Source organism: Nicotiana sylvestris, chromosome 7 (assembly GCF_000393655.2).
Source record: "Nicotiana sylvestris chromosome 7, ASM39365v2, whole genome shotgun sequence".
NCBI lineage: Eukaryota > Viridiplantae > Streptophyta > Magnoliopsida > Solanales > Solanaceae > Nicotiana > Nicotiana sylvestris.
The window spans coordinates 69,376,076-69,402,840 of NC_091063.1; the positions used below are offsets into that span (position 1 = coordinate 69,376,076).

The window sequence follows — 26,765 nt, forward strand, 5'->3', positions numbered from 1 at the left end:
CGGACGTGAGGGAAGCTGGGGGAAGGTGATGGTTTGTAGGTGGTCGTCCTTGCTGCGACAGTAGGGGTCGTTAATGGTGGTTTACCGGAGGGGTCGTGACGGGGGGTGTTCGAGCGTGGGGAGGGGGTCCGGTGGTCGAAGGGCTTTTTCCTCTTTAGGGTTTTTTGGCTCTTTCTTCTTTTTGAAGAAGAAAGAGGAACAGTACTTTTTTTCCAAATTTTCCAAAGTCTCTTTCCCTCCAAGTCTGTCCGTTCCTTTTTGCTTTTGTCCGTGTTTTGTACTGGGTTTTGCCCAGAAAAATGAGCCCACGCGTGGTGGGGTTCGAGGCATATGTCCCCCACGCGTGGTGGGGTTCCCCATGTGTCCTGGACACGGTTTATTATGGGCTAGGTCCGAAAATTAGGCCTAAAACCGGGTAGTTTGAACCCGAATATTATTCTTTTGCCCGGACCCGAGAAATAGGAACACGTTGCTTAACTAGTCCTATGCAAGCAAAATAACTACCAAAAATAATACTAGTATTTAAACAAAACTATATCTTTTTAAATATTTTTCAAGGTTTAAAATAGCTACAAATATTAATAAAACTATTTGTAATTTTCGTTTTTTTAAATATTAAGATAAAATATGAAGTAATTTTTTTGTATTTTTTCAAAGTTAAAATGACTATAGAATACTAATAAAACTATATTTTTTGTAATTTTCGTTCTTTAATAAAGACAAAAATATGAAGTAATATTTTTTTGTATTTTTCAAAATTATAATGACTATAAAACCTTAATAGAACTATATTTTGTTTTATTTTTTTGTAATTTTCGAAATTATATAAAGTAAAAAATAAAGTGCAATTTTTGATTTTTTCAAGTTTATGAGGGATACATAAACTAAAATTTATATATATATATTTTTTTGAAATTTTTCTTTTTGCAACGAAATAAAGTAAAAATAGTTAAAATAGCTATACTAGACCCAATTTCACATATTCACGCTAAAAAATGTGAAAATCCTCGGGGAGGGTCAAAAATCACGTGCTTACACTCGTTTATTTGAGATCCATCAGGAGTACCCTCACGAGATTGTCGTGGAGAGTCCTGCGGAGTTGGAACTTGAATGTTAATATTCTGTGGGCCTCCCTGACTTTGTTGGTTCTCTTGGTTTCCTGGGGCGTTGTCATTGTTATTCGACATAATTGATGTAACAAGGAAGGTCAAGTGAAAAGAAAATAGATTATCAGATTTCCGGTAACGGAACCAATTTGTTTAACCAAAAAATAGAATTTCAGTCAAAGCTAGACTTTAGAAGAACGTGGGTTATTGATAATCAAAAGAATATGTAGAAGAAAGTAATTTATAGTAACCAGAGTGTAATCAGGAGAAAAACAAGTAAATCAAAGTATATTCCAATTGTGTCTTGTGTTTACAAGTAATCAGATACCTCCCTTTTATAGGTATCTTGAAGATATGCGGTTTTCCCAAATCATAATGAGGCTATTATGAATAATTAAAGACATTGAATACTATGTTACACAATCATTGTAATCAATACAAATTCTCTAACGTATCCAGTATTTAATGCCTGTCGAATCCATATCTGCGCTCTTTATTATGGTCAGATCCATTCCTTTTGATAAATGATTTAAATAGGTACGGGCGCTGAATCCTTCGAATGTCCTCTCGTGCCTCTTTCTTTGTCTTTGCTTATTTCTATTGTTGCTCGTGCCTCTTGACTAATTATAATTCTTTGACTATTTGATCAGTCCACGTGTCTCAACATGTCACTAGCATATATAAATGCAATTTTTTCCAATACATTTGTATATAATTAGTTAATAAACACGTCTGGACTAATTTTCCAGCTGCATAATCATATGAAAATTAGTTTATAAACACGTCTACACCTGATTTTCAGCTGCATGACAATATACCATCAATATGCGTACGGCAGATGAACATTTTCGGCAGAAAGTGTCAACGCATCCATTGCATTTTAAAAACAATGGAGTACATATCTATTGGTACAAAAGTGATTTAAGGTATATAAAACGTCGATGTAAGAATTATTTTACACTATCAAAAATTATTTATAGAGAAGTTTCTTTAAAATGTGAAATATATAATCTTAAAAATAAAATAAATTATATATTATAACAAATAAACATGACCTGACAGTATATATATATATATATATATATATATATATATATATATATATATATATATATATATATATATATATACAAATGTGAAGATATATAACTGGTACAAAAAAAATAAGCAGTATGATATTACTCAGCTCAAAATTTCCGATTTAAGTCGTAAACATTATGGTTTTGAAAAAATGAATAGGACATGCTCAAGTATGGTCGGTTGGCACAGCGACTCATTTGGTAAACACTTCCCGTTCCCGGATCCAACGTTAGCTCGTGTTGAATTATATATTTTATTTTTCTAAGTTTAATAATCCTCCTCTTCAGACTACATCTAAGTCAGTTTAGGCACTGTTATTTATTTTTCTAGTCAAATTCTTGAAGTAAATTGTCCAACTAATCCCCATGTACTTCCAATGAAACTTGTTGAATTCTCCACACTATTAAATGCCCACCTTACATGCCGATCGATTGGCTGGTTGAGATTTCACATAATTAAATTACAAATTTTCTCTTCTAATTGGAATCATTTATTTGTTAAACTATTGTTGGCTTATGACCATGTCTAGCGACTGATAGAATTTTACTTTGGATGCGATACTTAGCTAGCATATGGACATAAATGATAAATTTGGTTGAAACTTGGAAAAATTATTTTTTGAAGATGAGATGAAAAATAATTTTTGAAAGTTGAAATTGTATTTGGATATGCATTTTACTTGAAAAGAGTTTAAATTTTTGTGGGTAAAAAACTTCGATAACTAATCCAGAGCAATTTTTCGGATTTCTAAAAATTTATAAATAAAGAGATATTTAAAAACAAAAATTGAAAAAAGCTCCCAAAATTTATGGCAGAACAGGAGCTTAATTTCCTAGGAGGAGTTTTAACATCGACCAAACTCTATATATCTTTTCCGATAAGAATTTATTCGTGCTCGTATTTATACCAAGTTATATTTATTTATTATGATTATATTATAAATTAAGATAATAATATATATTAATAACTATAATTTAAAAATAAAAGTTATATCAAGTATTCATTAGATTCATATATACACCGGGAGTGAAAAAGTTTTTACCTATCTTCTATTCCGTGTCTTCGCATGTTGACTAATGGAGTGATACATAAATAATCATCTCCACTGGTATTTATAATCTAAAATCGATAAAGAACGTAATTATTTACATTTGATTATGGGACAAATGCTTTTCATCCATGAATTGTTATGCTATTAAAAGCTTAACAGGAGCAATACATATATTAGTCAAAGAAAAAATGATTTGACTAGCATATATATATATATATATATATATATATATATATATATATTCAAAAAGATTAAACTTTATTTTTTCAAGCTATCGGCTCCTACTTAATTAAATTTTTTATACTGTTAATATGTTTAAATTAAATTAAATAAAAAATAATTAAATTAGATGTAACTAATTATACTTACTTTGTTTTACAGATTACACCTTAAAAGTATAGCTCGAAATGAGTTGTCATTTTTTCTTAGCAAAGGAGCTTCCACAGTGTCACGGTCTAATAGCGATCCTGCAAAAATCAACTTTAGTATTTTTTTTTAAAGTGTTTTTCTCAAAAGTACTTTTGGTGAGAAACAATTTATGTTTGACTAATTAATTTGAAAAATACTTCTGAGCGGCACTTAGTATTTGACCAAGTTTTAAAAAACTGCTTCTAATTATATTTTTCTCAAAAGTGCTTCTCAAAAAAAGTATTTTTGGAAAGAAACTACTTTTTTCTGTTTTTCCAAAACTGCTTCTGCTTCTCCTCAAAAGCATTTTTTTTTCTTCAAAAAACTTGGCCAAACAACTCAAATTGACGCCAAAAGTGTTTTTGGTAAAAAAAAATACTTTTGCCCAAAAATAAGCTTAGCCAAACAAGTTATAAAAACTGAAAAAGAAAAGAAAAAATCAGTATATATAAGTAACGGTTCGCCTCTACATATTCTAAAGTTGCTTAGCGTAACTCTTCATTCTCATTTGGCTCTTCCCCAAATCCTAAGCAAACGTGAAACACCGGTCGGAGCTAGCCGGCGGCGAAAGAAACATGGCTATGTTGTTTCAAAGTTCAACTAACTCCATGTTATCCCTCAAAATTTTCCTGATTTCGACTACCGTTTTATCTGCTGCTATTATGTTAAAGCTCTCTGCTCCAGCTGTCACTGACTTCGCCGTCAGTGAAGTTCCGTCTATTTGGAACGGCGTCGTTTCCTGGCTTAAACCTCCGTACCTATACCTCGTCATCAACTGCATTATCATCACAATTGTTGCCTCTTCCAAGTTGCAGAACAAGCTCGATGAGAACTCATCTCCGGCGCTGGCGGCCGTTTCGCCGGAGAATTTAACCCAGTTTCACCCGATTAAGGATGTAAGGCCGTCCACAGACTACTACTCTCCGGTCCTTCATGACCTGAACGGCACCGTCTTGAAGAATCAGGCGGTGGAGGCGAGGCCGATGGTTTACGAGTATCCTACTGCTGGTGTTTACGATGCAAAGGTCGAGAAAGTTCCGGAAGTTTTTAATCCGTACGCTCAAGTGGATGCACGTGTATCGGAGAAAGATACATCGTTCAACGTGAATGCTTTTGTTGCTCACGGAGACGAGGTCGTGATCTCGAAATCCACTCGGGCGCCGGTGATGAGACAGGACTCTTTAGATTATTCCGTTGTTTCAGGATTTTCGGCCGAGAAACCTCCAGCTTCTGCCAGATTTAGTCACCGGAAAAATGTCAAATCCAGTCCCGAAGGTAAATTCAAATTCCTCATTTTTTTTCAACGTATATGTCTCTCTGTGTGTGTAAGTTAATTCAGGCACGCTAACAACTAAGCTGGTCGGAACAGTGATTAGGTTCTGAATAAGTCCTTAATTGTTGTGCGCTTTACATCTCCGGCGAAATCAGTCGATAACGGTAACTTGTGGTTCAAATTGTTACCGTTGTAGTTGGGCGGCTAGTGTATTATTAGGTCCTTTGTCAGATTTTAGAAACTAGTGGCCCTTATCCAAAGCACTTTTTTAAATTTAAATGTACTTGTAAGATTCCTAATTAGTTTACGCTTTTTACTTGATGGCCCATTGAGCAGCTTATTAGCAAAATCTGAGCTGACTTAAGTAACAGTTCAAAATGGATTACGGGATTTGGTCTCCGTAAAGTCGAAAATTATCCCTTAGAAACTAAAGGAAAACGACAAACACATGACTTAAAAATCGCAAAACTTATTTTGCAACCTCACGGCTCACACTTCCATATGATAAGCCCAAAAATAGTCATGTATATCCATTTTTGTGCTTTCTCATCCATAACCCATGCTTTGTTAGCCGTTAAAAATAAATGGATTAAAGTTATATGCATTAATAATATGCTTTTATGTTATTAGTATAATTTAATATGTGCTAGTAAATTAATGGCTAATTCAAATAGCCAATTAATATATACTCCCTCCGGTCAACAATAAGTGACAAATTTGATTTTTTATTTTGGTGCAAAATAAGTGTCTATTTATATAATCAAGAAAAAATTTAATTTTTTTTTCAAAATTACCCTTATGTACGTATCCATAAAAAGTCATTTACTCCTCACATTTGATGAAGGGTAGTTTAGTCACACTAATTATTTTCATCTAGAATTTAGTATTTCCTTAATGGGTGTGCCCAAAGTAAATTTATCACTTATTATGGATTGGAGGAAGTAACATATATGCATAATTCATGTATATTTATGTATAATATATGTATATCGACTAGAAAAATTAAGCATTGAATCTGGCCGGTTATTTGTGCAACAATACCAAAGTGTAATACTTATCAAAAAAATTAGATATAGTTAAATCATAATTTACTTGACTAATATTTTTTGATATCGTTAGTAATATACTAAATAAACTCAAATTTTGGTGATACAGGTGGAAAGAAGACACTGAAAGTATCAAAGCCTAAACGGCAGGACACGCTGGAGAGTACGTGGAAGACAATAACAGAAGGGCGAGCAATGCCGTTGACGAGGCACTTGAGAAAATCTGACACGTGGGAGACACACGGTGGTCGAAACAACCCACCACAGCAGAAGATGAAGAAATGCGAGACGTTCAAGGATCGTAACACCGCCAACTCGCCGCTGCTGACTGGGTCACCTGGTTCAGGGAAACTCAAGAAAGAACCATCGCTGAGTCAGGACGAGCTCAACAGGCGAGTTGAAGCTTTTATTAAGAAGTTTAATGAGGATATGAGGTTGCAGAGGCAGCAGTCGTTGCAACAGTATACCGAGATGATCAATCGAGGCGCACATTAACAATTTCAGATGCTGTTTTTTGCACATAAACGGAGAGAAACTCTCTCTTTTTCCCCATGTTTGATGGCAATAGCGAAAAGTAATCTTTTATTTCTTTTGGACATTATGAAATTTGATGGCTTTGACATATGATCGTATAAAATTTTCTCTTAAAAGAATTAAAACCTGTAGCGTAACGAATGAATTAGTTTGTCTTCTCCCATTTTGCAGTTTACCTTACTGTTTTGTGGGTAAGTGCATTAAGCAAACAAATGAGCAAATTGGGTAAGGATGATGGCTTCCAAACCAAAAATTGATGAAATCTATAAAACAAATAAGCTAGATCTACTTGGGATTTCTGTCCTTTGCTTCATTTAACCATAGAAGCTAAGTTGGCGCGATTCTCTGTAACAGTAAAAGAGTGTGTAGGATGACGGAAATTTGAGATAGTATTAATAAATTAAATTTGAGAATCCCCTCCCATAACACTTTTTTCTTTCATGCCATGAATGAAAGTATCACATGATTATGTAGTGACTGCTAAAAAGAGTATATGAGCTTTTTGGAAGATTGATAACGATGATGAAAATGCAAAATAAACGCATGGTTTGTCGTCATTTCGATCGGGAAAATTGAGGCCATCAGTGTTTTATCGCAAGTGAAAGGCTCAAATTCGGTAATGAGATTAGCTACAGGACCAAGGTGAGGAGGGGAATACTAATTTGCCCCATTCCGAACGTGATATTTTAAACCATCTTTCTTTTCTTTAAAAAATCGACATTTTGTCTGCTCAAATTGTTTATCGGTTCTTACTAATTTGATTATCAAGAACTAGAAAATTACCATAATTTTAAAATACAGTGATTGTGAGATAATAATCATATAAAAAAGTTTTGGAGTAAAGTGTGATGACCCGCCATGTCATCATGCCACATAGGCACCATTTGGCATATATTAATGCCATGTGGAAGCTTACATAAGAAGAAGGCTAACATTTGTGAGAAGATTCTAGAGAGGTATGGACATTTCCTTCAACTAAGGGAATGGCGAACGACAGAGAAATTAACGTTGCCAACACCCAAGCCAACGTCATCCAGGATGTTGCTGGCAAGATCGGCCGTAGCAAAAAGAGGAATGCCACCAACCAGAGCCAGGAGGTGCCACCTGAGGTTGTGTCAAACGAAGGGCTTACATCCCAAGAACCATCTGCCATTGAGGCGAGCGAGGATGAAGTGGAGGTCCTTCCAGAGGACGTCTCGCTCGGTAAAGAGTGGGTGATGAAGATGAACGTGGGGATGGATGCCATGGAGATCTTTGGCCAACGCTTGGGGAAAGTGGAAGGCACCTTAACGTTCTTGAGGGGAACACTCTTGAAGAGATTGAGAGTATCCGAAATGACTTGGAGGGACGTACACAGATTGAGATGGAACTAAGGCAAACCATCACTACCTTAGAGTGCAGACTCATGGAGGCTTTGAGTACTATCGATGCTATGAAGGCAAAGATAGAGTCACTCGAGGAGCATGTCAATGCTGGCGTGACCGAGGTAGCGAGCAATGTTGTGGTGACGAGGGAGGCCAAGATCGAGGCTCCCAAACCCCCGGTGTACAAAGGTGTTCATGATGCACAAGAAGTGGAAAACTTCCTTTGGCACTTGGAGAACTACTTCAGGCATGGTAAAGTGAGGGATGACGAGGCCAAGATCAACACTGCGGTATTGTACCTCTCAGAGACTGTCATGCTATGGTGGAGAAGGAAGATAGCCGATGTGGATAAAAGTCTATGTACTATTACCACATGAGATCAGTTCAAGCGACAGTTTTTTCCAAACAATGTCTTGTACGAGGCAAGGCGCAAGCTTAGGGAATTGAAGCAAACAGGGAGCATATGTAACTATGTCAAGGAGTTCACTACCCTTATGCTTCAAATCCCCAACTTGACCAATGATGACTTGTTGTTCCACTTCATGGACGGGTTGCAAAATTGGGCTAAGCAGGAGTTGCAACGCCGACAAGTCACTGATATAGACCAAGCCATAGTGGAGGCCGAATCATTGATGGACTTCAGGCATGACAAGCACGACAAAGGCAATGGCAAGGAGTCAAAGGTTAACAATGTCAAAGGTGGGGGAGACCGTGGCAAAGGCAAGGAGATACAACAACAATACTCCAAGACTCAAGATTTCAAAAAGTCGAGTGGCCGTCAGGGCTACACCGATAAGAAGGCACAGGTCGAGAAGAAGGTATGCTATATATGCGGAGGGCCACATGGCTTCAGGAATTGTCCTGACCTCAAGAGCCTCAGTGCCATGGTACGTGAGCGGAAGGAGCAGCCACAAGGAGAGAGTCCGGGAACCACACAGTTGGGTATGATCGGATTATGTGGTGCTGTCACGAAGCAAGCTATCCAACCTACCGAGAATGGCAATCAGTACGTGGATCTCACCATCAACAACAAGCCCGCTCGTGCAATGGTGGACACTGGAGCAACTTATAATTTCGTGACTGAGGCTGTCGCAAAGAGACTAGAATTGAAGCTTGCTCCAACCAACTCTCGCGTCAAGACCGTGAATGCCAAGATACAGAATGCTCGTGGGGTAGCTAATGAAGTTGGTGTCAAATTGGGAACTTGGAAAGGTATGACAAACTTTACCGTAACCGCTATGGATATCTTTGACATCATACTGGGGCAAGAGTTCTTTAGACATTGTCATACTTTAATCGACCCCTACCTCCAACGTCTCTTGGTTATGGAGCGAGAAGGAGCTTGCATGGTACCTACAGTGACTATGCCACATGGATAGATCCAAGCACAACTCTCAGCTATGCAGGTAGTCAAGGGGATCAAGAAGGGGGAGCCCACGTTCGTGGCAACCATTGCAAGTCTAGAGGAAGACAAGAATTTTCAAGAGACAGTGCCGCCTTGCATAGAGAAGTTGCTTGAGGAGAACAAAGATGCCATGCCCGAGGAGTTGCCTAAGCACTTGTCGCCTAGGCGAGAGGTGGATCATAAGATTGAGTTGGAGCCAGGGGCTAAACCACCCGCATTTACCCCATATCGTATGGCACCGCCCGAGCTGGAGGAGCTCAAGAAACAATTGAAAGAGTTGTTGGATGCTGGTCACATTCGCCCATCAAAGGCACCTTTTGGCGCACAAGTATTGTTCCAGAAGAAGAAGGATGGATCGTTGCGTTTGTGCATAGACTACCGAGCACTTAATAAGGTCACCGTGAAGAATAAGTACCCGATCCCGCTCATTGCTGACTTGTTCGATAGACTTGGGCAAGCCAAGTACTTTACCAAGGTGGATCTTCGAAAGGGCTACTACCAGGTTCGCATTGCGGAAGGGGATGAGCCAAAGACAGCATGTGTGACGAGATATGGAGCCTTTGAGTGGTTGGTGATGCCCTTCGGCTTAACCAATGCACCGGCCACATTTTGCTCCCTTATGAACAAGATCTTCCGTCCCTACCTTGATCAGTTCGTGGTAGTCTACCTAGACGACATAGTCATCTACAACAACACCTTGGAGGAGCACATAGAGCACTTAAGGAAGGTTTTCCAAGTCTTGCGAGAGAACGAGCTATACATCAAGAGGGAGAAATGTGAGTTCGCACAATCAAAGGTGCACTTCTTGGGCCATGTCATTAGCAATGGAGAGCTACGCATGGACGAGGCTAAGGTATGTGCTATCTAGGAGTGGGAGGCACCTATAAAGGTAACTGAGTTGAGATCCTTCCTTGGCCTTGTTAACTACTATCGTCGATTCATCAATGGATACTCAGCAAAGGCCGCACCATTGACTGAGTTGCTAAAGACGAACAAGCCATGGGTTTGGACGGAACATTGTCAAAAGGCATTTGAATGCCTTAAGGCAGCTGTAACAGAGGAGCCAGTCTTGGCATTACCTGACTTTGCCAAGACTTTTGAGCTGCACACAGATGCCTCAGACTTTGCCATTAAGGGTGTCATGATGCAGGATAAGCATCCCATAGCATTTGAGAGCCGCAAGTTAAATGAGACGGAGCAGCGTTACACGGTACAAGAGAAGGAAATGACTGCCATTGTGCATTGCCTTCGTATATGGAGACATTATCTGCTCGGGTCAAGGTTCGTGGTCAAGACTGATAATGTGGCTACTAGCTACTTTTAGACACAGAAGAAACTCACACCAAAGCAGGCTAGGTGGCAGGATTTCTTAGCCGAGTTTGATTATGCGCTGGAATATAAGTCGGGAAAAGGTAATGTTGTAACTGATGCCTTGAGCCGGAAAGCCGAGCTTGCTGCAATCACTTCAGCGAGATGGGACATTCGGGAGGCTATAAAAGAAGGCATGCAACATGATCCAGCAGCCAGACAGCTTATCGAGTTAGCTAACAAAGGCAAGACAAGACGGTTTTGGATAGAAGACGGCCTACTACTTACCACAGGTCGGCGGGTCTACGTTCCTAAGTTTGGAGACATTAGACGACGGATCATAAGGGAGAGTCATGACACAATGTGGGCTGGTCATCCAGGTCAACGTCGCACTAGGGCCTTGGTTGAGTCAGTCTACTATTGGCCACGCATGCGAAATGACATAGAGTGCTATGTGCAGACTTGTCTTGTCTGTCAACAGGACAAGGTTGAACAACAACAACCCGGAGGACTTTTGTAGACACTACCAGTTGCAGAGCGTCCATGGGAGAGCGTGACTATGGACTTTATCACTTGCCTACTGAAGTCTGATGGTTATGGTACTATTATAGTGGTCGTGGATAGATTTTCCGAGTATGCCACCTTCATGCCTGCCTCACCGGGTTGCACCGCTAAGGAAGCCGCCAAGCTATTCTTAAAGAACGTGGTAAAGTATTGGGGCTTACCAAGGCATATCATCAGTGATCGAGACCCCCGCTTTACTGGGAACTATTGGAGAGAGTTGTTCGACATACTTGGCACGGAACTGCACTTTTCTACTGGTTTCCACCCACAGACAGATGGACAAACGGAACGAGTCAATGCCTTACTAGAATGCTACTTGAAGCATTATGTAAGTGCGCATCAGAAAGATTGGGCAAAGCTCCTAGACATCGCCCAATTCTCTTATAACTTGCAGCGGAGTGAGTCCACTGGGCGGACACCATTTGAGCTAGCCACAGGCCAACAACCACAAACTCCACATTTATTACCATCCGCATTCGAGGGAAAGAGTTTGGAAGTTTATCATATGGCTAAAGGATGGGAGGAGCAGCTCGACACTGCTAAGTCCTACTTGGATAAGGCAGCTAAGAAGATGAAGAAGTTTGCGGACCGTAAGCGACGTCCCACATACTATGGAGTTGGGGACATGGTCATGGTGAAGTTTAACCCAAGACAGTTCAAGGCACTACGGGGCATGCATCAGAATCTGATTCGCAAGTATGAGGGGCCATTTAAGATCGTCGCCAAGGTAGGCAAGATCTTATACAAGCTTGACATGTCATCGTATCTTAAGATCTACCCTGTCTTCCATGCCAGCATGCTTAAGCCATATCATGAAGATAAGGATGATCCGAGTAGGGGCCAATCAAGTCGGGCGCCAATGACTATCACCGCCTCGCATGATCGGGAGATTGAAGCTATCATAGATTACCAGGCCAGGCGAAAACAAGGGCAAAAAGCCACCGCTATGTTCCTCGTCCATTGGAAAGGGCAATCACTGGAGGAGGCCACGTGGGAACGATATGAAGACTTGTGGCAATTGAAAGATAAAATCCGAGAGTTTATGCAGCAGCATTGCGCCACGGTCGTCGGTCGTCGCAATATTGGGTGGGGGAGAGTGTGATGACCCGCCATGTCATCATGTCACATAGGCGCCATTTGGCATATATTAATGTCATGTGGAAGCTTACATAAGAAGAAGGCTAGCATTTGTGAGAAGATTCTAGAGACGTATGGACATTTCCTTAGGAAGAACCTAGATCCTTATGGATTTGCTAGGAAAGTCCTTGGAATCTTCTAGGCTTGTAGAGAATTCTAGAAAAAGCCCTTATCTTGTAAATATCAAGAACTTGTGTAGTAATTAATATTTACACACTAGCCCCTAGGAGACTAGTATATAAAGGGGGTCATTCATTTGTAATTCACCAAGCAAACAATTCAAGTTCTCTCTAATACAAAGCTTTCTTTAACAATTCTCTTGTATTCTTTCTTCCATTCTCTTAGCGATCTTGAATGTAGTAAGGCTGACTTGACATAGCAAGAGCGTGAGCAAGTTGTGCAAGATCGTAAGCGAGTTGTCAAGTGTCGCACGTGTACTTAGTTAACAACTAAGGACGTGCAAGGGATTATTTTGTTTGGCTAATGGTGGAGTCAACTTGCCAAAGTGCTCTTGTGAAGTATAGTTGGATAAGGAGAAAAAAAAAAAGTTGAAGGGAGAGTACCTAACTCTGAAAACCTTCGGTAGCTTAGTTTGTCACTGGAGCCTCCATATATTAGTAATAATACACAATATTTTGTCCTTGCCTGATTAATAAAGAATTGTTTAGAAATTAGCTCAGATTCCACTCTCCAAATTCATCTTCCAAGTTCCAACAATAATGTGATTAAGTCATTTTCCTCCAACAATATAACTAAGTCATCCTCATGGTTGATAACATTGGACTGTCCAAATTTGCATGTCATTTAATCAAATATGAAGAATTTTACTGTAGAATATAATTAATTGTATAATGATGAATGTCCAATAACAATTACATTATCCATGTTAGGGCTGTGCACGGATCGGATCGGATTTAGCACATTTCGGATTCGAATTTCGGATTTTAGAAAATGCAATCCGAATCCGATCTGAATTATATCGGATTGGATTGGATTTTAAAGTTTAGATTGGATCGGATTTCAGATCGTATTATTATGCCTCAAAGTTAAACTAATGTGTATATTTTCTTTGTAAAAGAAGCAATACATTAAGAAAAATTCATGTTTATGCAATTATGAGAGTACTATGGTGCCAATATAGCTAAATCTAGCAATTGTAAAGGTAATAACTTGGAGGTTGATGTAAAGGAAGTACTGACTATCTGAAATTAAAGTGTAGTAATATACATGCCTTAATAATTTCGGATTTCGGATCGGATCGGATTAAAATATACCAATCCGAATCCGATCCGAAATCCGAAATTTTAAAAAACACAATTTGAAATCCGATGCAATCCGAAATCCAAAATTGAATGGATCGGTTCGGATTTCGGATATCCGATCTGAATGAACAGCCCTAATCCATGTAGCTTTATGTTAGACTCTAATTAAACAGATGAGAGAAAAGCTTTCTATTATAAAATAAAAACAATGCAGTAAAATATAAATAAGAAGAGATAGAAAGAAGGAAGAAGTGTTTTCTTCTTTGTATACTTCTTCCTTCTTTGTATCTTTTCATTGCAATTACATAGTTTTCTATAAGTATAAAAAGTAAAGATGATGGACATAAAGTAGGATATTTAATCTTTAAGTTATTCACAACATGTCACGACACTTTCAAGTATTTCAGCAGATAATGAGTTTTATCGTCACGCAGCTTTAAAGTACTTCAGAAAATAATGAGAACTGAACCAAAGTAGATGCAGCGCTACTGTTAGTTCATAAGACTGCAGATCCCCCATTCTTCACTAAAGCATTTGCATTCAAAGCCATACCGGTAGTGGACACCCAGCTCTTTTTTAATTGTCCCTCCCATCAAGTTATTATTAATATATACTTTACTTTTTTTTCTTTTTAATCTATTCTTTTTTATTTACTTCTATTATTTTGGCTACCATAGGTCAGCTGCTTTCGCACATGTCATCCTAATAATGAAATAAACACTTCTCTTCTTTTCCAAATTAAGAATATCAAATTTAGGTTAAATGTCACTCTTAAAGATGGGCATACTTAACATAATGGAGTAATAAATTTATAACACCTACAGTGGAAAAGGAATGTTGATTTCCTTATATCTTTATAACAAATTAAAACTTCCAACGAGATAAAGAAAAAGAAAAAAAGCACTACTCTTTATAAATGCTTGTCACTAACTCATGTAAAAGTCTTGTAAAAATAGCACGAGCTATCCAGTTTTCGGACTGGTCATTTAAAAATAGTCAGCGTTTGCAAAATTGAAAAATAGCCACTATTTTACTGCAACACGGAAAGTTCCAGCATATTATACTGGAGATCGGTGCACCTGTGTATGTACTTCTAGCATATTATGCTGGAACTCCAACACGCAGAAAGTTCGAGTATAATATACTGGAGATGGTGCACAGGTGCTCCAATCTCCAGTATATTATGCTATACCGGTATATTATACTGGAACTCCAATATAATATACTGGAGTTCCAGTATACTTATGCTGGAACTCCAGTATAATATACTGGAGTATTTTTCCGGATATTGAACAGTGTTTTTGTTCAGATTTAACTTTACATCAAAAGTGGCTAAATTTCGATTACTTTTGAAACTGTGGCTATTTTTGAATGATCACTTATAAATCTAACTATTTTTGAATTTCTTCCAAAATTCTTCAATAGAAGTTGATTATGAAATTGAAGAGATAGGTAACTGCTCAGTACTTCACAGCTTCAGACGATGGGGTAAGATAAGCTATAACTAACTATTCTGTCAAAATTCTCTCTTATTTAAATTAGAAAAATGTACACCTGAAATGAGCGTAACTTCTAAAACATTTGGGAATAACCCACCAATCGTCCCTTTTGTCAATAATGGTTTTCTGCACTTGTTCCTTTGGTGGCTCGAACTCTTGGTTTGAAGTTGAGCTCTCTACACTCACCATGTTTTGTCTCATGGCATTTCATTTTAAAATTAATGCATAATTATAAAGGAGACACCTTATCAGAAGCTATCCGTGCATCGAATTTTATTTGAAATAAAGGTTCTATTGATCTTACAACTTTATCTCTTTACACAAAAGCATTACGTTCTCATACATACATGATTCTATTGTTTCTTAATTCTAACTGAAAGATATATCCGGTACATATCAACAACATTCTACAACGATGTAGGAGTGAAAGTTACAGATCCAATGTACATATGGTACCTTTGCTTACTCATTCACTTGAAACTTTGATCTATGTAACTCAACGATGCTGTGCCTGAGCATAAGCAACTCAAACAGTAAGAAGAAGCAGGTAAAGCTCATCCCCATTCCAGCTGTTGCTATTTGAATAGCTGATTAGCCTACATAGCCATTGTCACCGGAAAAAGCTTGTCGAGAAAGGTATAGACACCCCCACCTAATAGTAGTGCACCACTGCAAAATAAATAATTAAGCAGGCAAATATCTGGATGAGTACTAGAAGAATGTGATTAAGATGGTATTAGAGAAGAAGTGACTGAAGTAGAAGAAATTTAAGGTATCTCTGACTAATTGTGCCATAAATTTCACAGACAATTTACCTGACTGGATTGATCCATGCTGAGAACTTGCGGAATGAAAGTATACTCTGCAAATGACATGCAGTTGGTCAGAACTTAAATGGTGAAAAAATTTTATAATGAACGTATACAAGCAGCAACTCAAGCAGGCAAGAGTAATCGTAAGAAACATGAGAGAAGACAAGGAAGCAGGATGAGTGGCATTGAAGTGGAGAAAGAATTCTTAAAATAATTGTCTTAAAATGCAGAGCTCTATAACGTGGATGCTGCAACATGAGGTCCTCAGACCATCTAAAGGTTGCTGGCCACAATAACAATTATTTGGACCATATGGATTACCTGTAATGCTCCAGCAAAAGAGGCAGCAAGAAGTAAGGGAGTAACGTAGCCCGTTGTGTATGTCAACAGCAAGCTGCCCCCAATGATTGGATCCTGTTATAGAAGATTATTAAGAAGATAATTATATTCAACCTAGTTATAACCAAAATAAATAACATGCAAAGACAGTGTGCAATTCTAATGGTCAATGCCAGGTGCTGAACTATTTGATTCACGGCATGCATTATAAAATACTTCTATATGAAGGAAATCCTGATGACATAACCCTAATTCTCTCAAAGATTAAGTAAAATGACCAAGATGGTGGTCATATGCTTGTGCTTTTTGTGTCACTTTTTTTGGAAGGCCCCTTTCCAAAGAAAGAAAAGAAGCAAACATAAGATAACCATCATTTCATCATCCTGAGAACCAAAATATCAAAATTTGTGGTACCCGAGAAGTAGCAACATAGCCGAGCAAGGTTGCTAGTACTGGTGTACTGCATGGTGACGCAGCTAAGGCAAATGTAAGACCAGCCAAATAAGCTTGAACACCTAGACAATCAAATGTATAAAATGTCAAACTATAATATCTAGCTTACCGCAAGCATTCCCATACCCAAACTAACCGAGATTATGTCCTAACAAGAATGAAGGGTAAAAGTTATAGCTAATTACTTGAAGGAAAGCTAGCAGCTGCTGATCGAGGATCAAAGTTGTCGAAAAATGAGGGAAGTTGTAACTCTATTACCTGCAGCATTGTTATTGAAGGAAGACCATAAGTAAATGCATATAAGCACGGAACCAATAACGCAAACTGAAAACTAGCAAATAATGCTTCTTTTGTACCATTTATAGTTGTTTTCATAAAGCTCGATGATAAATTCATTCAGTTCTTGCTACTAGTTAAACGTTAAAACATAAAACATGCTAATATAAAGCTCCCCAAATTCTAGTGAATTGACTTGCCCTTTTGATTATGGAGGGAAGAGTATGGAACATGTTAATTGCTGGTACGAAACTTAATTATGAACTTCAGTAGGAACATATACGTCATAAGGGTCAGAAAGATAGTCTCAAGACTAGAACTAATTCCAAACCAATCATTAATATGACTTGTACCTATATTCGCATGTTTTGCGTCTAAGAAACCTCTAAACAGTAAAAGCATAATTTTGACTAAATCCAAAAACACAATTGTAATTAGATCTGATGGTTTTACCCACAATTTTCACTATCCAGGTACCAAAACTATCAGTCATCATTTTATTCAAACGCCAACACATATCACACTGTCTTTTCCTATACAAGTTCTCATTACAATAAAGGTGATGTTGCAACATCTGGTATTGCATAAGAACATCAACTTTTTTTTAACTGATACTTATTTATGCAAGCAAAATTATTAATATATTAAACGAATAAGCCCTAATACCTTAATAGGACAAAGCTCTGAAGATCAGGCAAAACAAAAATGCAACCATGGTTTCAATAAAGATTAAAAACAATAGTACTCAACTGATACTTAAAAATAAAAAAGGATATTACCACACTATTTAAACATTCAACATATGTTGTTACCTCTAACAGGTTTAAACCCATAACAATAGCTAAAAAAGAAGCAGCCACAGGCAGCCCTTGTCCTATTTGCCCATATGCCTTTCCAGCAAATGCAGCTGCAATGCCCAGCAGTGCTAGCGTGGTTGCCAATCCCAGGGCAAATGCAATTGAATCCCCAACAACCTGTCCAAGAGGATAGCCCAAGTGAAAACAATGAAATTTGAACTAGCACTATGCCCTAGTAGGTTGTCAGGTGGAAAATGCAGAACCCTGCAAAGCTCTGTTCATAGAAACTGCAATTTCTACTTTCTAGTACTCCTTTCACATTAAATATCGCACCTTTTGGTTGGATGTGGAGTATAAAAATTAAGAGATTAGTTTGATTTCTAGTAGATTGCAAACTTAGTTTGATGGGAAAAACGTCACATCGAAGTTCAAACTTGATCAATATTTTTATGATTTTTATCAGTAAAGTGTAACTTCTATGGATGACAACCAGCAAAAAGCAAATGATGTGAGAGAGTTACAGCCAAACGTAACGTGCCATTACTAAGTTCTGTACTGAGCTAAGGAAGTCAACCATGGCATCAGAGTTCGTGAAATTTACAGTAGCCATGTTACACCAAATACTACGCAAATAAAAACAACGTTAAATTTGATTAGTTAAGAGAATTTGAAATCTAGAATCATTTCGAACTTTTTCTATACGCCCCAAAGTGGAAATTGAGACAGATGATTATCATAGAGAAAATCATACACATGCCGTCCATCAAGACATATAAGCCAAATAACATTCACCCCTTAAAGGATTTACATGTAAACCTGGAAAATATTTTCTATATGGTATGTAATTTATGTTCCTTCATTGCAAATAATGCACATCAAATACTACGCAAATAAAAACAACGTTAAATTTGATTAGTTAAGAGAATTTGAAATCTAGAATCATTTCGAACTTTTTCTATACGCCCCAAAGTGGAAATTGAGACAGATGATTATCATAGAGAAAATCATACACATGCCGTCCATCAAGACATATAAGCCAAATAACATTCACCCCTTAAAGGATTTACATGTAAACCTGGAAAATATTTTCTATATGGTATGTAATTTATGTTCCTTCATTGCAAATAATGCACATCAAAAATGGAAAGGACAAAGAACAAACAGTAAAAAATTAAATATAAAGTTAAGGTTCTTACCGCTACTCTGCTTTTCCCAGAGCCAAAAGCCCCTAGACCATTTTCAAAGAACAAAAAATAGTATCAGAGAGGAGAGACCTTATGATTCATATTTAGAGAGCAAAGATTCAACTTCCAAGTCCTACCAATATAACCAAGGGTCAGAGGCAGCACACTGAGTGTACAAGGGGAAAGACTAGTTACAAGCCCTGCACCAAAAATAGTGGCCACACTGCAAAGAGAAAAGTCTAAGAATCAGAATTACAAAACGTTTGTAAATACATTTTATCAGTACCAGACGCAATTTAAATGATACAAGATTTAGACCTGGTGAAACTAAGAGCAGTCAACTGGCCCTGAACAGCTTCATTAGCTTGTTGACCAGCAGAATACAGAAGGCCACCAAAAATATCTCCAACGCTTCCATCAGCTAAAGTATAGACAGCACTAGAAAAATCCTGAAGCCAATGAAGAAAATGACAGTCCCCTTAGCATATGATCCAGTGAAGATTTACCGGTGTGTTATGTGACAATACATTCCACTAGCAAATGAATACCAGCTTATATTGCAAAAAACCACAGAAAAATGTCCAGCAAATGCAACTACGCATAAAAAAGATAAAACTCAATTGGGCCCACAGTACAGAGAACAAGTGGCTTTATTCATTTAGCTCGATCAGTGGGTCAAGTTGCAGTCCAAAGTTTATATAGTTCATCAGTTCCCTCAAATTGTTGAGGTTTGAACAAGGGTCTCATATCTTATGTAACCAGGCATCTAATTAATGTGTCATCATTAACACTGGTGTATAAAAGATTAAAATTTCCACATGTTATCGCCATAAAGATTGTTAAGTACAAATCTCCATTAAGCCAGAAAATAGACATACAAACTGCTGCAGAAAGTACAACAAATTTAGCTTCTCAGGAAAAAGTCTTCTATGAACTACTTTACTCTAAATTGTTAATGTTATTCCTGTCACTGTTATTTTCATAAAGAATAAGTAAACAGAACAGAGTACTAAGAAAAGAATCAATAGGTCAGAAAAAAAGACACACATCCACGTAATTAGTACATGGAACGTAAATTTGAGACTAGTGGGAACAGAAAAGAAGAAAGAAAAGGTAACATGGATCAAACAGATGTTGGATAGGTCATCTTATGTTATCATGTGCTATGATGGTTTTACAGAGCCCAATAGCCCAGGGATATATGCAACAGAAAACAAAGCACCCTCTTCCCCCTGGCTAGAAGAGACAACAAGCACCAAGTAACAAAGTAAGACACTTAAGGTTGACAAGGAAGAATCCTCACCATCATGTTTTCCATGGTCCCAGCATCTGCAGCATGTGTTGCAACCAAATTTGCTGCTAAAATGTGAAGACAGAAATAATTAATGTTATCTTCTTGCAAAGCATGAAATAATTATGAAAATATGCACAAGCATTTACAAACAGAAAAGAAGAAGTCCAAACCATTGGAAAAGCCAATATAAAATGCAAGCTACAGTTACTCAATGACTTTAATACCGATGTCACAACTCAAGTCCACAAACTATCTGAAAAAAACACATGAAACAGCTCATATAATACATAATCAGTAAAGAAACAGAAATAATGATTCCTGCAACAGGGCTCAGCAAGTTACAGTAAAAAGGCATCAGCAGTTCTGAGTAAATCAGTATACTCAAGTGAGTCCAGCTTCCCTTAATGTCATTCAGATGCCCATGTAAGTGAGGGGATTTGATTTTGATGAAGAAAATCACTGGAACAAAATCACAGTATAAGAGTAATTTTAGGCTATAGGGGTGTTCATGGTTCGGTTTGGATCGGTTTTTCCCTAAAAAAAACTGTTAGATAATGAATGTAGACATAATCTGAATGTAGATATAATCTTATGTAATATACATAGCTAGCATAATTATAGGGATTCACAGCAGACTTATAGGATTTCTTTTTTGATTCTTTCCATAGTTAAGGCTCTATGTACTTATATATATACTTGTTATTTCTTGAATACAACACAAGAGAGATTTCTCTATTGTCTCTATACTTTATATGGTATCAGAGCGGGTCTACTGCTCGCCGGAGTTGAGTCGAATCCGCTGCCGGAAATTCCTTGGTCGGAAGCTAATCTGAGGTCTTTTTGACATTTCCAGTTGACTTGTGGTGGTTCTCTGATCATAGAACCACATTTTGGCAAAGAACAACCTCAGACCAAATCTTATTCTCACTTTGTTTGGTCAGGTTTGAGTTTGGTTTATTGGTTATTCGATTTCTTTAATTATGTGTTATTTTTCTTGGAGGTTGCCTGTGTGAGAAGCTTGCATCTTTATTTTTGACTCACTGTGGTGATCGATTAGTGACTTGATATTGTCTGTTGGGTCTTTCCTTAAACTTTGTTGGTCTCTAATTTTGTTTGAGTTGGGGACAAATTCGTTTGGTTCTCTGATTTGGTTGAGTGGATTATTAAAGTTGAATCATGTTTAATAGATTGTTAATTTCGTATCTACCTGGATCTGTTTGAGTATCTTTTAGCTACGGGGACCTCTGTTAGTTTAATCAGTTTGTTATTGAAAGAAAAAAAATGATGGTAAAGAATAATAATGCAACAACTCCTAGTCCAACAATCTTGGTTTCGGATGAGTTTCTAAAATTCCTTCAACATCATAAATCAGTTAAGGAATCTTCTTCAGTTACTGCCTTTGCTGGGTCAGATAAAACATGTCTTATCACCTCTTCCAATAAATGGGTGATCGATTCTGGTGCTACAAATCACATGACAGGTAATCCAAATATTTTTTCTAGCTGTCGCTCACATAAAGCACCCTCTCCGGTTACTGTAGCTGATGGATCAACTTGTAGCAGTGTTGGATCTGGGACTGTTAAACAAACTTCCTCTATTACCCTGTCATCTGTATTAAGTCTACCAAACTTGGCCTATAACTTGATTTTTGTTAGTAAAATTACCAAAAACCTTAATTGTTATGTTGCATTCTTTCCCGATCATTGTTTGTTTTTAGATCTTAAGACGATGCAGGTTATTGGTAAAGAATATATATCTGGTGATCTCTACATTCTTGATAACTGGGAGCCACGGTCTGTTGCATGCTCTAATATCGTGTCTCCTTTTGAAGCACATTGTCGACTTGGACATCCCTCTTTGCCTTTGTTAAAGAAGCTCCGTCCTCAGTTTCAGAATATTTCATCATTGGATTGTGAGTCATGTCGATTTCCAAAACACCATTGCATCTCGTTAAGTCCAAGGGTTAATAAGCGAGCTGAGTCAGCTTTTGAGTTGGTCCATTCTGATGTTTGGGGACCATGTCCGGTTGTTTCTAAAACTGGGCATAAGTATTTTGTCACTTTTATAGATGATTTTTCTCGAATGACTTGGATTTACTTTATGAAGAGCCGCTCTGAAGTGTTTACTCATTTTTCAGGCATCTACTTGAGACAGCTCGAGCACTTTTGTTCCAAATGAAGGTTCCTAAACAGTTCTGGGCTGATGCGGTTTCTACGGCTTGTTTTCTGATTAATCGCATGCCATCTAGTGTACTCAATGGTAATGTGTCTTATAGTGTTCTTTTTCCGAACAAGTCATTATTTCCGGTGGAACCTAAGGTGTTTGGAAGCACATGTTATGTTCGAGATGTTCGACCATCTCTTTCCAAGTTGGATCCCAAGGCTGTAAAGTATGTTTTCTTGGGTTATTCTCGCCTTCAGAAGGGGTATCGATGTTATTCTACTGAGCTTGGCAAATATTTAGTGTCAACTGATGTGGTATTTTTAGAGACTACACCATTCTTCTATGCACCTCCCATTTCTACAAGCCAGGGGAGGAAGATGAGTGGCTAGTATATCAGGTTACCCGTACTTTGACAGAACAATCAGATGATACTCTTCGATCTCCCAGTTCTTCTATTGAGCACCAATCGACTATTATGCCATCAGTACCTGCTCCAGCAAGACCTCCAATTGTTCAAGTTTATTCACGGAGGCGAGAGACAAATGATACATGTCCCGCACCAGTTCCTGCATCATCTTATTCTTCTTTGCCTGATCCTCCAGATAACCTTGATCTTCCTATTGCTCTTCGCAAAGGTACATGTACTTGCAAATCGACATATTATGTTGCTAACTTTGTTTCCTATGACCACTTATCCTCTACGTCTAGATCTATGATTGCTTCTCTAGACTCCATCTCCGTACCCAAAACAGTGAAGGAGGCTTTGAATCATCCCGGATGGTCTGATGCAATACTTGAGGAAATACATGCTTTAGAGGACAACCACACATGGGATTTGGTAGATTTACCAAAGGGAAAGAAACCAGTGGGATGCAAGTGGGTCTTTACAGTTAAAGTTAATCCAGATGGTTTTGTGGCAAGACTTAAGGCCAAACTTGTGGCGAAAGGGTATGCTCAGAGTTATGGGGTGGATTATTCTGACACCTTCTCCCCGGTTGCCAAACTCACTTCTGTCCGCTTATTTATTTCTCTAGTTGCGTCCGAGAATTGGTCTTTACATCAGTTGGATATCAAGAATGCGTTCCTACATGGTGATCTTCAGGAGGAAGTGTATATGGAGCAACCACCCGGTTTTGTTGCTCAGGGGGAGTATGGGAAAGTCTGTCATTTGAAGAAGTCCTTGTATGGCTTGAAGCAGAGTCCACGAGCTTAGTTTGGCAAGTTCAGTGAGGTAGTTCAAAAGTTTGGGTCGAAAAGGAGTAAGTGCGATCACTCAGTCTTCTATCAGAAATCAGTAGTTGGCATTATTCTCCTCGTTGTATATGTTGATGATATTGTTATCACAGGAAGTGACTATGTTGGGATTTCTTCCCTCAAGTCTATTCTGCATACTAGGTTTCATACAAAGGACTTGAGCCAGTTGAAATACTTTTTGGGAGTAGAAGTAAATAGAAGCAAGAAGGGATTTCTTTTGTCTCAGAGAAAGTACATTCTTGACTTGCTTGCAGAAACTGGAAAGTTGGCAGGTAAACCTTACAGTACTCCAATGGTTCCTAATGTGCATCTTATGAAAGATGATGGTGATCCTTTTGACGATCCAGAGAGATACAAGAGGTTAGTTGAGAAATTAAACTACCTTACTGTGACTCGTCCAGATATTGCTTTTGCGGTAAGTGTTGTTAGCCAGTTCATGTCTGCACCAACAGTCAAACATTGGGCATCTTTGGAACAGATTTTATGTTACTTGAAAGGAGCTCTAGGACTTATATAGCAATCACAATCATACTCGTATTGAGTGTTTTGCAGATGCTGACTGGGCTGGATCGAAAATTGATAGATCTACTACAGGTTATTGTGTCTTTGTTGGAGGAAACTTGGTATCATGGAGGAGTAAGAAGCAAAGTGTTGTATCTCGATCTAGTGCAGAATTCGAGTATAGAGCTATGTCACAGTCTACATGTGAGATTATGTGGATACATCATCTGTTGACTGAAATTGGGTTAGAGCATCCAATACCAGCAAAACTCTGGTATGACAATCAAGCTGCCCTCCATATTGTGTCAAATCTGGTGTATCATGAAAGAACTAAGCATATTGAGGTTGACTGCCATTTTATTCGTGAGAAGATTCAGGAGAACTTGATCTCCACTGGCTACGTGAAGACAGGAGAGCAACCGGCTGATTTCTCTAAGTCGGCTTTTCAAATATTAGAACCAAACCAAACCAATTAAGTCGGTTTTTTCTTGATTCGGTTTATGTCGGTTTTTTCTTAAATATAAGACATACACTACCAAACACATATTTCGGCGATCACATTTTCAACGTAACACTATCAAATCAATTGCCCTTTGAGAAATCTATTATTTACCAAGATATATTGATGATAATTGAATCAAATAGTGATGAATAATTTAAGGACTCAATTAAAAATATATTATTTTTAACATGAAATAGATTCTTACACTTAACAAAAGAAAACTACCAATCAAACTAGAATATAAAGGTAAAGACCTGTACTAAAAGTGCAAACGATTAACATTAATTATAAAAATTTTGAAACTTTGTATAAAAGTATACATATATATATATAGGTGTAATAATAAATTTAAAATAGCTACTCATATATTCGGTTTGGTTCAGTTTTTTTTTATTAAAACCAAAACCAAACCAAATTTGATCGGTTTTTAAATTTCAAAACCAAAACTAAACCAAACCAAACCAAAAAGTATCGGTTTTTTTGGTCGGTTTGGTATGGTTTTCGGTTTGGTTCAGGTTTCCGGATTTTTATGAACACCCCTAGCTACAATCTTTGACTTGGTCATTCATTTATTACTCCATCGCCAAAGCAGTTCAGAACATGTTTTGGATTGAACGGATCATGATTCCCCTTCAAAGGAATTGCCTTTGTTACCATGTTATGGTTTAGTGAGAGAAAACGTGCAGTGGGGCATTGAGCAATATGGCATGGTTTGCTCCCTTAGCAGTTAGTGGAAAATTTAGAAGGCAAGGAAATGCAAGGCTTCTAGGGGATTAAGAAGTCTTGTCAAGACAATCTTTTAAGCTTCTGTTTTACGTTTTGAAGCACATATACCAGTCCGCTTGAAGAAATGATTGGCTGCTCGTTTTAGTAAGGCATATTTTAGAGTAATATTTTTTCTGTGTATATTGCTTCTATCTTTGGTTGCTCTTTGTAGTCAAAGTCGGAGCTTGCTTGAATGAAAGGAGTTCAATTGACTCCCCATCATCGAAAATTTATACTGTGCAAATAGGGCAGAAACTAGGTTTTGGTTATAAATTAGCTGTTGAATCCCCTTATGTCAAGCAAAAGTTCTAATAAAGTGGCAACGGGGTTCAAATCCCAGGTCTGACATTTTTTAATCCCCTTGTATGGCTCCGCCACTGGTTATGCAGTCAAGTCTCAAATTGTGGACAACTGGACATGTTACTACTGCTGAGCACATCAACATCATATATATGATTTTCCCTGGCAATTGAACTAGAATGCTAAAAGAATATACCTCTCCCTAGTAAGAACTTTCATGATTACTGAGATTGTCCAAGGAGAATACCTAAGACAGCACTGGTGAACATTGTGCATCTAATTGGAGTACTGGTGCAAGCCTTTGACAAAGAAAAAACATTTTCACAGAGATCCTTCGGTTTTTCTTTGCCCGATGAGATGTTTCTGCTAAGCATTTTCCTTTGATCCACATTGCAATGCGCACCTAGAAGAATGAACAGAGAAAAGTAGAATTCCGCAGTTTTAGATAACAATCTAATACAGAAATCACATGATTAAATAGAAATTTTAATACAGTAAATAATCAGAAAGCAGACACTATATCCAATTGGACCAAAATACATGTGTCAAAACTTCTAACGAAGCACTAGAATTCAAAATTTGTACCAAAAGGAACAAATAACTGAATTGGCCGAGCTATTGACCTCAAGAATAATCAGATTAAAAAAAAAGGAAGTAGAAAAAATTGGGGATACATAAGATAGCAGGCAAGGTTTGAAGAGGAATTACTTGCCCTGAATTCTTCGTGGAAGATGCTTGAAGCTGGAGATAGTGATAGCAAGCTGGAGCGCCATGAGAGAGAGGTAGAAGACTAATAGCAATGAGGTTGGTCTGTTGATTGAACCGCTGATATTTTTTCATTTTTCTCTCTAGTCCATTTAAAGAAAAATTACACATACCTCCTGTAAAGTTTTAACTTATCGTATACACTCCTTAAAGTTTCATATATTACACAGATCACTATACTTTCATATCTTGTTAAAGCTATAGAGCTATAAGACAACTTTGTAGTATGTTCTTGCGTGCTAAACTTATTTGACAAATTGTTCAAATTTGTCCACGTATTATTTGAAATCGCTCACTTTTGCTCCAACTAGAAATTGGTCGAC

At 37.7% G+C, this 26,765-nt stretch overlaps 2 protein-coding genes across 4 annotated transcripts; one reads left to right on the forward strand and one right to left on the reverse strand.

Moving 5' to 3' along the window:
• The first annotated feature begins 4,139 nt into the window (after positions 1–4,139).
• LOC104231046 (uncharacterized) lies at positions 4,140–6,632 on the forward strand. The gene is made up of 2 exons (XM_009783972.2): positions 4,140–4,920; positions 6,074–6,632. The coding sequence occupies exons 1-2, from the start codon at positions 4,221–4,223 to the stop codon at positions 6,457–6,459; spliced, it is 1,086 nt and encodes a 361-aa protein (XP_009782274.1). The 5' UTR covers positions 4,140–4,220; the 3' UTR covers positions 6,460–6,632.
• An 8,650-nt stretch (positions 6,633–15,282) lies between these two features.
• LOC104221382 (cytochrome c-type biogenesis ccda-like chloroplastic protein) lies at positions 15,283–26,516 on the reverse strand. 3 transcript variants are annotated; one of them, XM_070150448.1, is made up of 12 exons: positions 26,390–26,516; positions 25,925–26,080; positions 20,202–20,254; positions 19,217–19,347; positions 19,036–19,121; positions 18,911–18,942; positions 17,730–17,891; positions 16,827–16,899; positions 16,603–16,703; positions 16,171–16,263; positions 15,853–15,899; positions 15,283–15,706 (listed from the first exon to the last, which is right to left on the reverse strand). In XM_070150448.1, the coding sequence occupies exons 1-12, from the start codon at positions 26,448–26,450 to the stop codon at positions 15,634–15,636; spliced, it is 1,068 nt and encodes a 355-aa protein (XP_070006549.1). In that variant the 5' UTR covers positions 26,451–26,516; the 3' UTR covers positions 15,283–15,633. The 3 variants fall into 3 exon arrangements, with proteins under 3 accessions (XP_070006549.1, XP_070006548.1, XP_070006550.1); XM_070150447.1 differs by having other exon boundaries at positions 20,202–20,257; XM_070150449.1 differs by having other exon boundaries at positions 20,202–20,257; positions 26,386–26,486.
• Positions 26,517–26,765: the final 249 nt, after the last annotated feature.